Raw genomic sequence first — 16,246 nt, 5'->3', positions numbered from 1 at the left:
GCTGAAATGAAATGAAATGAAATTTTGAGTTTTACGTCCCACGGTTATGCCGGTTAGGCTAAAGGAGACGGTGATAATGAGTAATGAATGAAATGGTGGAATGAAGAAAGTGGGAGGAAACGGGAGAACCCCGAGAAAACCCACGCACACGGTGTTTGTCCACCACAAAGTTCACTTGGCGGGAGCAGGGTTTGAACCCGAGACCCCTAGCACCAGAGGTGAACGCTCTACCACTGAGCCACCGCGGCCCCGACAAAATGCTGAGTATAACTGTGTGTGCTAGATATAAATGAATGCCATTTGGTACAGGAATACATAACTGTGTTCTATTTGTGATGAGGTAAACAAAATACTAGAAAAGTTTCACCGAATTGCATAAAAATCGTGAAAAAAAAAATATATATATATTCTCGCATTGCTATTGTGCTTGTTTATTGTTGCCACTTGATGGAGAAAGGGGGAGGGGAGGAGTTTTACCATTTATAGTGGTTTCTAAAAGTTTTATTTGCAGAGATAGCTAAGTGATACACTTATTACTCTTTAAAATATACCACCAATAATTACTAAAGCAGAATATTACGCTGAACAGCTTCAATGAAGAAATATTTGTAGTTTAAGCATACTTATACAGAAGACTATTCGATTTATATCAGACTGATTTTCAAAGTGTACTTACTCTATGAAAACCGATACCGTAACCATGGCGGTGTGTTCTACCGTACCCCAGCATTTTGGTCTATCGCCCGACATCGCAATTTCCACTGCAACAATGGAACAAAAAAAAAACACAGGAATTCCATATCATTCTTTCTTGCAAGTATTCCATTGGTAGTGAGGACGATGTAGATTTCGATTTAACAATTCAAATGCACAAAAATCAACTGGGTTCGTGTCAAGAAATTTTGACAGAAATGCCATAAAAGGGAGCAACACAGATTCCCGTTTCCCGCTCCACGTGTCCGACAAAACCGGAAGGTATGGTGGACGCTTTGTCCGTGGGATTCCGCACCTGGTTATTGTTGGCTCAGAACAAGCCAGGGATCTTTTCAATACGCTGAGTTCACGATGAACTGCTAGAAGTAGGCAGCATTCACCTTCCGTAACTCCAACTTTCCCTCGTAATCACATTCGGGGATACGATTCCCAGCGGGAAACTTTACCTCGTGAGATAAAATTAGGCCTCACCAATGTGACAACTGTCCTCCATTGTGTCCAGTGTGGAGATGGTTGTGGTTGACAATGGACTGCACCAGATTTAATCTCTGGGCTATGTCACGCTGAGGTGGTGGACCTCATGTGACACTTGTCTGGTAACCTAGAAGAGGCCCATTTTATTATCGAATACTTCTATATTAACTTAATCTGTGTCTACCTGGCTACGGTCATTTCGATGGTTAAACATTTTTGCGACACTGTTTCACTATTCGGCAGTACAAAAAATGTACATGTGAAAGAGACACACACTTCACCACCACGGCATTCCGTTACCTGCAACCTGAGACAGTACAGTAATAATGACACCGTTTCGTTTCTGGCGCAATTATATAGGCGACTGCAGAGTTGCCAAACCAAACAACCTTCTGCAATAAACACTTTGGCATACTTGTTGTTCGTTTTTGTAAATAGTATCTGCTAGTGAAGTGCATGGTACTACACACTACCAAATTGTTTTCTTCTTTTTCTTGCGCCTTGTTGTAGATTGTTTCAATAATGGTGAAACAAACAAATTTATAAAGGAATTGAATGACAGAACAAATACGTGAAACGAAGTGTTTCTGGTTTGAGTGCTCGATAAATTTAGCAACAAGGAACTAATTTTTTCACCGCTTACTGATTGTCTTCCACTTTTCTAGACAAGATAAACCCAAAGTCATCTTTGCCCTTAAGACAATTAGCGAAACAATCCGGTTATTGTTGCAGTTAAGCTACACGGCAATGTACCATTTTAACAAGAAATCACAGTTGTTTTTACTCTAAAAGCATGCATGCTAGCTGTTGGCACACACGGGATTACTACGTAACCAATATTTAATATACATACCTAGGTATACGTCAGCATACTTACTTTGTTCATGTGCTACATTTTGATATGTTGATGGGTTCAAGGCCCATTGCGTCCACTGGGGACCACTACCAGACCACATTGTTACGTCTGAAATATTCCTAAAGAGAAACAAATCACATTATATTTAAATATATATATTTTATACGTATTCAGTAAATCAGAAAATATGTGACGCTTTCTTACGCAGTAATTAATTAATAAAAATAAATAACAATGTACAAAATATTAATGGAATAAAATAAAAGAATAAGAAAAAAATTAACTGCTACAGAAATTAATAAGTAAATTTTCTACTTGTAAGTGCTATTACTTCTCTAAGGAAATCGGACTTCCTAGATACCCTTTATTAATAGAGTTTAACGTACCCGGTATTCAGAGATGACAGGACTTCGGACTTCCAGAAGTAATGTCTATCTTCCGGTGTCGGGTAACTTAATTCAATGCACTTATTTCTATATTGCGAATTTTTTTGTATTTCTTACGCAAAGAATAAAGAAAAGATAGAAAATGGCCCACATAAGCAAATGCTTATGTGTGAGCCTGGTTCTCGTGTTTTATTTATTTATTCGTGTAATTTCCTACCTGGTTATTATATTTTTCACGATTAAACCATATATTTACACGAAACAGTGCAATAAATTTATCTCAAATTTAACAACGTATTTTTAAAATTTTCGAAAAGATATTACGTTCAACTGCTCAAATGCATTTACAAGACTTCGTTCACGAACTTGGGACGCGCTTCGGAACTAATCGCTCCTTGAAGTTGGTATCATAGAAACACCTACAGTTTGTAAGACGTTAAGATATGAGAGATGGTAACACTAAGCAGCCCCTGACCGTTGTTAATCTGTTAGATTACCGTATATAGTATGCCAAGCGGGGAAGGACGGAGGCGTGTCTTAAAGCGGGAAGATGGTGAAAATGCAAAATAAGATATTTTTCTGAGTTTCAGAGGCCAAGTTGTGGGTTGCACGGTCAGTTGGTGTAAGTTTATCTAAGGCAGCTGGTGTAAGTAAGGTGGCCTATAGAACTCATAGCAAGGCAACACCGGTGAAGAGTAATAACGGACGAAAAGAAGTCTCAGGGACAAGGATGGTAGGGCAATCAAGAGGACTATACCAAGGGTCGTAGAGCGAATACAACAAAAGTGACTGCGGAGCTCAATCAACACTTGGTACAGTTACCACAACCTGAGCATCCGTGGTAAGGCTGCAATTTCAGAACTGCTGATCACCGGAAACAACGCTTTGGGGTGAAGAAAATGGTGCTGAGATCACACAAGTAGACCGTCCATGACTGGAAATGCGTGACGTAGTCCGATGGGCCCTCTTTTACCTTTGTTTCCAACAACAGAACATCTTTCTATACGGCGATGCCCGAAGCAGCTAATGCTCCGAACTGTTTCCTCTCTACTGTGAAATATAGTGGCAGCGCTGTGATGTGGATCACAATTCCCGATAATTCGTGCATGTCCATATTTACTGGATATATTACTGTCAATGATATGCGAACATTTTAGGTGATCACGTGCATCCTGTGGCCCAGATGCTTCCGGCCAATGCCGCCATCTTCCAAGATGATGATGCGCAAATTTATACTGCTGGAGTTATGAGGCGTGATTTCATGAACATCAAGAATACCTACATCACCTTGGCCCACCAAATCCCCAGACCTCTACACTATTGCACACATGAGAACAGTTCTCAGGATCAGAATGCTCCGTCCTCAGTGACAAGAATGGCAGTCGAAACTAAGGATCAGATCTGGGTGTTGCACTGCATGACCAACATAAAAATATTTTTATGAAAACGAAAAGAAATTTTTCATTTTCACACCGAGTTCCCTCGTAACTAACTGTTAGCGTACGCGCCTTTGACGTGGGAGACTTGAGTTCAGATTCCACGTTAAGCTGTAGGTCCACATCTCATATAGCCTCACTGTTGAAAGAAACACTAAACTCAAAATCCAATTCAATTCAGTTTTATGTCCCACGGTTGTGCCATCTAGACTAAAAGAGATGGTGATGATGAGAATGAATGAAAAGGTGGAATGAAAAAAGTGGGAGGAAAGGGGAGAAATTCCAGAAAACCCATGCACACCGTGGTTGTCTTACACAAAGCCCATTTGATGCGAGTTAAAATTGAACCTTGCACTCAACGTACAAGATTTGAACGTCCTAATACTGAGCTACAGCAGTCCTATTACTCTGGAAACCAATCATAAATTATACACTTTCATTCTACAATGATTCAGACCACGTCATACCAACTTAAAAAACTAGGTTCTATCAGTGTGATAACCATCTATGCGTTTGCGGTTATCCAAACACAATTTAAGATGGAAATGTGAAATCGTAACGATCCTTCCAACATACACACACACAAAATATTTACATTTGAGGAGCTGCGTGTCTAAAATGTACTTGAAGAAACAATTTCTGGCAACATAAAAACAAGAAGAAAAAAGCAAACTATAATTTTTAAAGTGATAAAATATAAGGATAATTATTTTTCTGGTTCGAACTATGTATTTTATTCGATCGAAATGCAGATGAAAAATAATACCCAATTCAAATCTCAACTTGGAATTTTTAGTGACAAGTGCCCTATTGGTTGACACTTCCTCATTTAACAAAACTAAACTAAACTTGGCGATTGCTTAAGGAGCCAGTACTGCTGCAAAAATAAAACTTCTGTATTGGATTGTATCTTGTGCTACGTCAATTTATTCGGGAGTATTACCGATGTTCGTACATTTTTCTGGTTTGCTCAAAGATCTTTTTCGCCTAAGCTTAAGACTAGGGTACTATCTAGTCCAAGCGAGTGACGTGTTCCACCAATTGTAAATGTCTCGACTTTATTACCTGTAGTATCTGAAGTATCTCCACTTTTTCATCTGTCAAATATTTTACCAAAACTTACTTTCCGAAAACGACCACCTTTCGCAATCATACAACTGAATATTTACATTTAGGATTAATGTTATTTAATCACTTTTGGATTTCTTCCGGGGGTTTTACTGGTCACTTAAACTGGATGAGTTACTTCGAGATATGACGACACAGTGATTTGGTGATGAAAGAAAGTAAGTAAAAATATAATCTTTAATTTTGGTCCCGAACTGGATAAAAGACAAATGGCTGGTGACTTTATTCGAACTTCTGTAGCCGTGCTTATTTAACTCAGTGTTGTCAGACACATAATGTTGATGGAAAAGTTCAAACTATTATCGTTGAACTTGAACGTATGATCAGGGTTCATACAAAAATATTAAACTCAATTTCCCTGAATTTTCCAGGTATTAATTTTGCAATTTCCAGGTCTAGTTGAAGAAACTAACAGTTAAATATATATATATATATTTAAGAATGGCCACCCTTCTCCCCAATGAACGATTGTAATTAAATATTGAGTCACAAGAAAATAAATAAAATTTAAGTTGAGAAGTCTACTAAGGGAATTAATAAGTAAATACTTTTGTTTCATACTTGAATACATTCAAAATATACAAAAATATTGAACTTAATTTCCCTGAACTCAGGATTTTTACTAGATATGATCGATTTCCTTGAATTATCCAGGATTATTTCTTCCAAAATCAATTTCCCTGAGATTTCCAGGTTTTTAGGTAGTGTATGAACCCAGATGATTTAATTAAGGTTACCTATGATGAAATCGAAAGACGAATTCCTAGTCAAAATATGAAACGATTGAAATGTACTCCTCTCTAGAATTTGTATAATTACTGGCCCAAATTCACTTTAATTGAACTAAATAGTTTCAACCTCTCTGTTGTCTTTATTAGTTCTTTTTGTTTTCTTCGAGAATTTAATTTTGCACTTTGCAGTCAAAAAATGACACGATTTAAACTCTTGTTCAGATAAGTCCTATGTACTCGAATAATTCTTCTATTGAACCATCTACTACTGCAAACACTTTGCACTACCACTTCTCTTGTAACTACTGACGAAGGCAACAAAGACTGCTGAAAACAGTTTAGAGCGTAATGACTGACAGAACGTATGGAATAAATGCTTCAATATAACTAAAGTCAAGTTTTGGAAACAAAAGTTGGCAACAATGAACGACAGTCGGAAGCCCTTAGTGTTCGGGAAACGTGAAGTTAAATCAAGATAAGTGGTGGACCGTAGACACAATATTTCTACTGGCCTGAAAACTAGAATTACTGGAATACGTTAAGCAAGTGAGAGTGCACTCTTCACAAATTTATTTTCGGGGTCCAAATGCTTGGATTTACTGTACATATAATATGTTAATAAGTTCACAATTCAAAATATCCACAGGTATACAAACCAACAACCATGTGAAAAAATACACGATGTACCTCAAGATATACGATGTGTCTAAGTCTTATTCATCCTCATCAAATCTGAATTCACTTTAGGCCTTTAAAAACTGCAGTTAACAAATTCAATATTAACTTCGTTTCCACTATTATTGTTGTTAGCCTTCTGCATTTCATGTTTCGTCGTGGCCAAGTAGTTAACAGGCGAGATTCCGGATTCGATCTTGGTAGGGGCACACACACACACACACACACACACACACACACACACACACACACACACACACACACACACACACACACACACACACACACACACACACACACACACACACACACACACACACACACACACACACACACACACACACACACACACACACACACACACACACACACACACACACACACACACACACACACACACACACACACACACACACACACACACACACACACACACACACATAATCCTCGGACACAAATCCGAATTCAGACTGCACTTAAAGCTCTAAGATCTGTCTCATATACCGTAGTTTCGGTGCTGAAAACTGATTATACTCTACGATCAATTATGCGAAGCTTGCACCTGTGTTCAAATATGTAATCCAAAGTGAGACTAAACTCGGGATCACGCATATAGAAAGCACGATGGACTGATCAGAAGAAACCTAAGAAATACACACAGAACCATATAATTTCTGTGGGGAAAAAATTAAAACGTATTACGCTACAAGGAGACACGTAGCAGTATTTATTGGACATGCTAACTTTAGATGGCCAACTATGACGTACGTTACGATACAATATGCAACTGATCGATATACTGAATTTCATGTGAAAATCTATTATACTTTTAATGATGATACACATATTTAGTGTAAGAACTTCTCAACAAACATTTGATTATAGATGCAAACTTTGCGTCAAAACATACTGTGTCATACCTTAAAAAAAAAAAAAATAATAATAATAATAATAATAATAATAATAATATGGGAACTTTCATACTCAGGCAAAAAGTACCACCATCACTTCCTATTTTGTTCAAACTTTTTTCTGGAAACTATACTATTTTTAAGGCATCAATATTTTTTTGACTTGTTAAAAAGAATCCTGCCGAACAATTGGTCATCAAAGACGCCAAGTACAACTTATAAATTGAAGCCAGCAAGATGGTCAACTTCAGAGCTCCACTATCTAGCTGTGGAGACCAGTAGAGCTGGTAAAACCATATTTTGCTAGCTGAACCTGCGCTCTCTACACAGCGCATCATTCACATATGAGCATGAATCTGCTTGTCATTCCTCACATCTGTACATGTCCCTTTACAGATACAAGGAAAAGACGTCTTGATAAAAATCGGCAGGGAGTTCCATAAAGGGGAGATTTTTTTTTATTATTTTTTTTCAATATCTCGCACAGTTTGCAAGATTTGAGCCTACTTCCAATTGGAGCTTCTATTTCATGTATGATCAGTCTTTTCTTTCTTGCATGCAGTATGTAATAAGCAAATACATTCATACACAATTAATTATAATGTCAGTGACATACTGTGTTCATTGGACAAAACACTCCAAACAATAGCGATTCATCTTAGCCTGGAGAAATCGTTATCCTTCGTTTTTCATCATTTAGCCATGAAACAAACTCCTGAGAGATATACCATTCCTCCATACAACTATGAAATGAAATGAAATTTTTAAGTTTTACGTTACACGGTTATGCCAGTTAGGCTATAGGAGACGGGGATGATGAGATATGAGTGAAATGGTGGAATGAAGAAAGTGAGAGGAAACAAGAGAACCCCGAGAAAACCCACGAGCACGGTGTTTGTCTATACAAATATGTTGTGTTGGAATGTATAACTCATAGGATATGGTGCTTTACTTTTTTTTTTTTTTTTTTTTTTTAAATCAACACTTTCAGTGTACCCCTAAAAGATGTAATGAAGAAATAACAGGCGCGTTTTTTAAATATGCAATTAGAACAGGACAATTTACTCAAAATTTTGAATCAATCAGTGAAAACGGCACGTTTCTACCACTTGTGGTTTACGAGCTCTCATTGTCGAAAAGATTGGAGAAGAACATATAAAACTAGCATTTTAATACATAGATTATAGTTTGGTTTCCGAATATGTATCTCTTTTCAAATTAATTACCAAATGAACGTCAGTAATCCGAAAACTCGATGTTTACGATTTTTTTTTTCGAGCACTTCCTGTTCGAATTTTAAAATTATGTTTCCACAGTTTGAAAGATCTAATTACCCCCTTTGTGAAACTAATTTTGTATTGCTTCCATGGACAACCGTGTTCTTGAAAGAAAGAAAAAAGAAAAGAAAAACGAGAAATCGTCGAATTAAAAAAAAAAACACTATTTTCTAGAAAAATCAGTTTCGTTTAAAAAAAAAAAAAAAAAAACTTCTACGATACTACGCAGCAATCATTATCCTTTGCACGCACCAAACTAGTGTGCTTCTGATTCTTATCTTTCAATGTACTACGCTGCTATTTCGCAGTTTGAATGGAACAGACCCAGGTTTAATTCACGGTGGATTCTTTTTATTATTATTAAGCATTCTGCCTTTAGGCTTTCCCCCTGAGACTTTTTTTTTTTTGGCCTGGAAATGTTTCTTCCACGTTTCTCGATTTTCAGCTTCCCCTTTTAACTCCCAATATTTTCTCCTGTTGTTCAAATCATCAATCAGTCGTGTTCTTCTTCTTCCTATCCCTCATTTTCCATCTTTCCTTTTATGGCGGTATGAATAAGACAATTGCTTCGCAAGATGTATCCAATCCAATTGACCTTGCTACGAAGGATGGTGGCTAGAAGTGTCCTCTTCTCTCCTATTTGTTTGTTGCTCTCTCTGTCCATTCTCCTCCAGCACCACATTTCGAAGCTCTCTAAATATTTCTACTCTAACTTCCATAATGTCCAAATCTCTGACCCTCGCTTTTGAATAGGAGCAATAACAAGCAATCTCGAGACATTCCACACTACATTTGCACGAGTTACAATAACAGGGTCAATTACAAATACCTGAGATGTTCACTTCTAGAACTGAATTTAGTTATTGATGGTAAATATTGGAGAAAAAAAAAAAAAAAAAACTGCTGCAAGATCGTGTAGTTACAACCAACCACACACTAGATATAGGCAGAAGTGTTTTGTTGGGTTTGATGTAGCCAACAAGGTAACTTTTAAACTTGTAAAATTAATAAATGTGAAGCCACTCCGTTAATGCAACCAAATTTTCACTTAATTTAGTAGAATTTCTACAGCAATTTTTAAACTATCAATACTTTTATTATTCACCCCCTCCCCATAGCACTACTATTCTTTTTTCTTCTTTACAAATTTGAGAACCTTCACCTTCATGTGAAATACAAACTCGTAACTTTTTTTTTTTTTTTTTTGTGCTGTCAGGTTCTTTCTACTCTACATGAACTCTTTGACACCAAAATTGGGCTCAGATGCTTAGTTATACTTCTTTGGTGATAATACAAGGCCTATAATCAAAATATGATTTTTTTTAAAATTTCGTATTAGCCAAAGCTTCTTAAAACCCAAATTTTCATAAAGGCAGCTTGATCATTTTATTGATGGTAACTCATACTCCACTCAAGAGATAAGCTCATCATACTACACGGAAATATGAGTTTTCCGTGTCATTTCTATATCAGAAATTAAAAATGGCCAAACACTTAAATTCCCTTATTCAACTCAGAACAATGTGCTGAGTGAACTGATATGGTATCCTACTTGGCAATATTTCAGCTTATGGCCATTAGAGACATTACAAGTTTCTCTACGAAATAGTAAATTTTTTCGAGGTGCCGATTTACTGTACGGATCCATATATTTGTAAACTTTACAAGATAAATTTGTACTAATATTTTAATAGACAAATACTAAATAATAGGAACAGGTAGAAATACATCAATGAAAATGTAACCTGTTAAGCATGGACTAGCCCGTAAGGTAGCCATTAACTACTGCATTAACTACAAAATGAAGTGAAGTGAAGTCAATGTGCTAATTCATGATGCACAACCATGGAACTGTCCGAGAGTTAAAAGATTCACATATTTGTGAATCTGTTATTATGATATTTTGGGACACAAATAAGCTTGTGAATGTGTTAATGTTATTTTGGAACACAAATGTGCAAGCAATGCAAATATATCGCCCTATTACCTGTAACATCCTTAATGTAAGGTACGTAAGAGTTTTTATGTTATATACAGTATTTTGAGGTTAACTTTAGTGGCGCCCCTCTGTTGTTAGCAAAAAACTGGAAAATTTGCACGAGAAAGGAGGTAAGAAATGTTGACATCGAGTTCTTATGTGATCTCTAGGAGTATAAGCTTGATAGTAAAGTACGTTTAATACGAGAAATTATTTGTACAAGTTGGTTTGCAAGACGCGGAAGTTATCGATGCTTCAGGAGCATGGCAGTTATATAGCATGGATGTGATATATAACTAATGTGTTGATATATAATCAGTGCGTTGAATGTCATATTTCGTCATTGACTTTTACTGAATTATATAACAATAATGAAGAGGACCTATTGAATTTCTGAGGCCCACAGATTACTAAATTTGAGAACACAGTGTAGAAAATATGGAAAAGAAGCGAAAATCAACATGCGTATAGCACAGCGAATCGGTACGTTGGATGTAGTGAAAGGGTAATGGGCAAGTTTTTACTTTGACTAGAACCTAACCTAACATATATTAAATGAAGTGAAAACCAGTTTCTATGAGAACTAGTTCCAATCACTGTTCTAGTCAAAATAAAGTTACTGGGTAACTTAACCTAACTTAACTTTTAATGTTTTTACTCCTTTTTTGTAGGTTTGAAACTGGAGGGGTACCTCTAAAGATAAGTCGTGTTTTGCGCTATCCTCGTTTATTTGTATACCTACCGTCACTGACGCGCCTGCTCCCTACGGATGCATCCCGGCGCGCACCTCTTTGTTCAGCTCTTGTCTTAACTCAGATATTCTTGGTTTTTAGTGACCACATAGCACACGTGTTTGTTTTTTGCACAAGCCCTCCTAAAGTGATCTGAGGTAAACTTCACAATACACGTTCCAAGTGCACATCGATATGTAGGGTAGGGTATGGTTGGGTTACCTTAGAATTAGAGAAGTTTGGACCCATTTTGTTAAAAGGGTGTAATTTCTCGTTTCCCCCTCAGGATACCAATAAGCGAGTATTATAAAGTTACCCCCCCCCCAAAGTATATATTCCATTAATTTACGTATGGATTCGTACAATAAATCTGTACTTTTTTTTACGAATTTGTCTCTAGTGTCCTTTAGTAACTACAATGTGTAATTTTCATGGGTCTGGTAAGTAAGTTTACTTTCAGGCTGAGATGTTTACTTTGATATCAATTTAAGGGAAAATTCTAGAATGCTGGTCCGTACATATGGGTGATGAGTTAGTAGCCCGGTTCGTTCCTTCTCTATCAAAGCTCAATACTCAATTCACATAGTAATGCCAAGTGAGCGAATGCGAGTGAAGGCGGGTGACTAGCCAGGGCATTTATTCCGAAGTTGGGCGTCCGCTTTCGACACGGTTTTTCGCCGTGCTGGAAACGGACGCCCAACTTTGGAACTTAACCCCTAGCCAGGTTGATTGCTTTCCTTATTATGACTCTATTGGGATGCGAACGAGTTTCTAGAAGCCTACCCACTTTAAGCATCTGACATGGCCTCGGTGCTGGGAAAGGACATTAAACTTCAATTAATCAATAAAAATCTGTGTTGACCTATTCTCAATCCTCCATCTGAAACAGGCGTATATATCATACAACAGTCTGTCAACCAAACTTAATGTTGGTCTAACCTTGTTACGAACAGTTCAAAATAATTTTTGGTCTTCATGGCTAATACACACGTATATAAACGCAAATTCTTTTACTGTGACACGAATTTCAGATCATACACACTTGATCATTGTTGTACTACTTTCACAATATTAATGGTAATAGCAGATTTCGAAAGCATATGCTAATTTTAGTATAAGAGCAAAGTCGTAATATTGGAAACAAAAACCTTAGTGTTAATCACCTATGCGTTAACTTCATGGATTACTTTTTCTTTTGCATATTCACGAGCAACTAATTAGTTCTGATTCTCAACTAATCGAAACATCTATCCTGATCAGTATTGGCAATTAAGCATAATATCGAGCATCGTAATTAATCTTCAGCAGGCACTAATTGTTTGCACCAACCGGCATCTCCAAGATATCATACATAATTAAACTAAGGTTTTCATTTTATTTCAATTACTGCTACATGCATGTAGCTTCTTCAACGCACAAACAAGTCAAATTATTAATTAACTTAGGTATAATATGTAACTAAAGAAATTAATATAAGTATTTATTGCACGAACTCAGACAAATGTTTTGATACTCACGGACTGCAAGATGTATAGGCTGAACACAAATTCACTGCAAGATATATTTTTTTTACTTTTCAAACTTCACTTAAAGTGTTACTTCCCGTTTTAGATTTAAAATATGCAGTAATATTAAGAAGCAGAACGGGTTAAATATATAAATTAGTCTTGTCTTCCGATTTTTCAACATAATTTACAATTCCACTACCATCCTAGAGAACACCTATGCAATGCAGTAGTACCAGAACAATAAATACATAATGTTACAGCTTTAAATCACATTGCATTAGTTTTTCACCAGTAGACAACAAGCAAATCAACTGAAGATATTTCGGGACACCAAGGAAGTCATTCCGTAACATTCTTTGCAAAATTCTACGTGCAGCAACGCAACGCAAAAGAGAAAAGAATCATGATAGTCATTATGTAGATAATCGCAAACTAAATCGTCAATTTTGCGTTGCGTTGACCCAAACCGTTACGGATCATTCCCGCAACTACCATTGGGCACATTCCGGTGGGGCAGAATGTTGCAAAGACATGTACAGAATTACCTCCCACATAGTTAAGAAATGACAATAGTCCTCGTACTGTTTGGTTTGTGCAAACGCAACACAAAATTCATGACAGATAAATGATAAGATTTGTGTCCACCATTTTAGACGAAAACAAGGATCCTTGTTTGGCCTAATCCCAGTTGTGCCTAAAATGGCAAATAAATAAATAAATAAAATAAATAATCGTGAAACCCCTAGTAGAAATGCAAAACATATATTATTAATACTGATATTACATTAACCCGCTGTCAATATTTTCAAGGAGTTATGGTTACTAGGGGAAAGTGGTCGAATTCTGCGCACTTAAGGAAAAATCGTTATTTCTCCGCTGTTTTTGTAAGTATCACGAAGTAACTTTGCACAGCCATTGTTTGCTGTGTAGTAGACAAGATAAAGACGTAGTTTGAGTAAAAGCTCACACCGCTACTCGATAATAGACAAAAACCTGAACTATACATTTGCGCAGAATTAAATTACCCAACTAGGTGGGTAATTCTGCGCATAATATGGGGTAATTCTGCGCGAAGCAAATATATGTGTTTAAAGCAAGGAAACATTTTCATAGCATATAACATACTTAGATATATAGATGGAATGGGTTCAGAAAAAGAACGATAAGATGGGCTACAAGTTTTACTATATACTTTATGCTCTACTTGTTTTATAACTGAACAAAAATATTACATATTTTTGAGTGTATTGAAAACATAAGCGTGCGATGATAAAGGAGAACAATGTCATTCTGAGACGTGGCACTAAAACTATGTTCTGTTGAAGTATGAATTCCACAATCACAACTAGTTTCCTCGACGTTTTGTACCAACCTGTCCTCATCATCTCCAGAGGTGATTCCATAATCACATTGTGAAAGTCTGATTCTGAAAATTTGTCAGGTTTTAATGGTATTATTCCCACAGCCCTAAATCCAGCTATGGCTTTGTCGTATGCTTTGACGTATGCTTCATCGAAAATACTGGCGAGATCGTACATGCGACGCCGTGGGAATATAAACATGGAAGGAACAAAGATTCCAAATGCACTCCAAGCAAACACAACAGTGACTGTCTTTCCACGGCAGCACAACATAGCAGTTCCTACCTGTTTCTGACCTTTAGGTGCTAAAATTCTCTCAAGTTTTTGTACGTTCGAAATACCCCTTTCGTCCACGTTGAAAATTCTACTTAGAAGAAAATGGTGCTTTTTCATTATTGTTTCAAAGTTATTGAAGAATAGTGTCACCGCTTTCTCATTGAATCAATTTATCCTATTCAAACTTACTCCCTCAGGTTTCCTTAGGCTTATTCTTAAATTTCTTTAAAGAAGTAGTCTCAACCAGTCCCTACCAGCAAGTTTGGTAGTTCCATCAAAATTATGGGCAATTCGACTTGCTTCAGCAAATTCGTATGCCAAACGCCAATGGTCTATAGGTGTAATACCAAAAAATAAATTTGCAACGCTCCATCAATTCGTGTTTTGTTCTCGCGAGAACACTCCCAAGGGTAGCATGTTCCACATTTCCAGTTTTCATCCGTAGACGAATAGTAGATTCTGCTATTCCGTACAATCTTCCAACTTCTCGAATCGCACACTCACTTTTAACAGCACTGATAGCTTCTCTTAGTTGTTCCTCTGCATAACTACCTCTCGTAGTTGCTCTTTCTATTCTTTCCGGCATCTTTAATCAGAGAGTGACGATATTTTGCAGATCTATTACGTACGTTTGTTATTAACATAAAACTTCTTGAGGTGCAATTCTACGCAGTGCGCAGAATATCCCATCGATTTTGCGCAGAATAACCCCACTCCGCCATTTAACAAAAATCACAAAACTACTACATATTAAAAGTTGATTAGAACTACGAATTGCCGTGATTATAATGTTCACTGTACAATATAAATGGAACATAAAAGTAACGATCTAGAAATATATAAAATATAGAACATGCCTCTTAATTTTTTTTGAAGAGAATTTAACATCAACAGAGAAGAAATAATTCAACTGCCACTTACAGCCTAAACATTTGACATAATGGCTTCCCTCCTTTAATGTTAGTTACTAGTAACGGTAGCTTCATGGCAGCAGCAACCAATGTGTCGTAAAGAATCTCCAAGTTGAAGTAACACGTATGCGCAGAATTATCCACCGCGCAGAATTCGACTACCTTCCCCTATAACTACTTTATGATTTACCATGTCACTGTGTGTGTCCGTCCGGGAAACAGAAAAATCACTATTATGCATTTTAGATTCACTATCATGCACACAAGCTAAATTTGATTGTAACGCGCATGCTCAATAATTATTAGCACAACATTATCCATCATTACTATCATCAGAATTTGTTCAAGTTTTACATCATTTCCAAGAGTTAGCAATCTTAGAGACTTATGCTATGGGTGTTTTCGGTAGTATGTGAAACGAGTGACATTTCAAATCAAAATAGGCTATATATATACGTTTGTTGAGAACGAAGGTTTAGTTTTAGTAATAATATATAATAATAATACATACATCTTTCTCTGAAGTGTTGGCTTTTTTAGATATTTTTTCATTGTTTCTCGATTCATGTTTTTGCACTTTTCTTCGACAAAATGAACACCACTCCTGTCTTTTTTTCGTTATACCTAGACCCTACTTTTCTAAAACGTTCTTTGAGTCTTTACCCGAATTAATATCTTGTTAAGATTTTTCACCGTTGTTTTTTGGTTTCTTTGTTTGCACATTTTTCTCACCGAAATTCACACAATTGTATTTTTTTTTTTTTTTGCTTTAACCACTTTTGTAAAACATTTTCCGACATTTTGCAATGCAAAATGAGTTCTTATTTAGACATCCTAAACATCTCTAACTCAAGCAAATCTTCTGAACTGCTTTAATTGATCAAACGTCAGAG

The 16,246-nt window shown here is 36.5% G+C and overlaps 1 protein-coding gene across 1 annotated transcript in view; it reads right to left on the bottom strand.

Moving 5' to 3' along the window:
• Positions 1 to 13,045, bottom strand: part of LOC145664435 (uncharacterized) — an 89,358-nt gene extending 76,313 nt beyond the window's left edge. The window contains exons 1-2 of the mRNA XM_081731121.1: positions 12,815 to 13,045; positions 2,066 to 2,163 (exon numbers count right to left, since the gene is read on the bottom strand). Coding sequence (XP_081587247.1) covers positions 2,066 to 2,144 — 79 coding nt within the window. The 5' untranslated portion in view covers positions 2,145 to 2,163; positions 12,815 to 13,045. The remainder of the gene's footprint in view (positions 1 to 2,065; positions 2,164 to 12,814) is intronic.
• Positions 13,046 to 16,246: the final 3,201 nt, after the last annotated feature.

Source organism: Thermobia domestica, chromosome 1, assembly GCF_964235325.1.
Source record: "Thermobia domestica chromosome 1, izTheDome1.hap1.1, whole genome shotgun sequence".
Classification (NCBI taxonomy): Eukaryota; Metazoa; Arthropoda; class Insecta; order Zygentoma; family Lepismatidae; genus Thermobia; species Thermobia domestica.
This window is presented reverse-complemented; position numbering and strand designations above follow the sequence as displayed.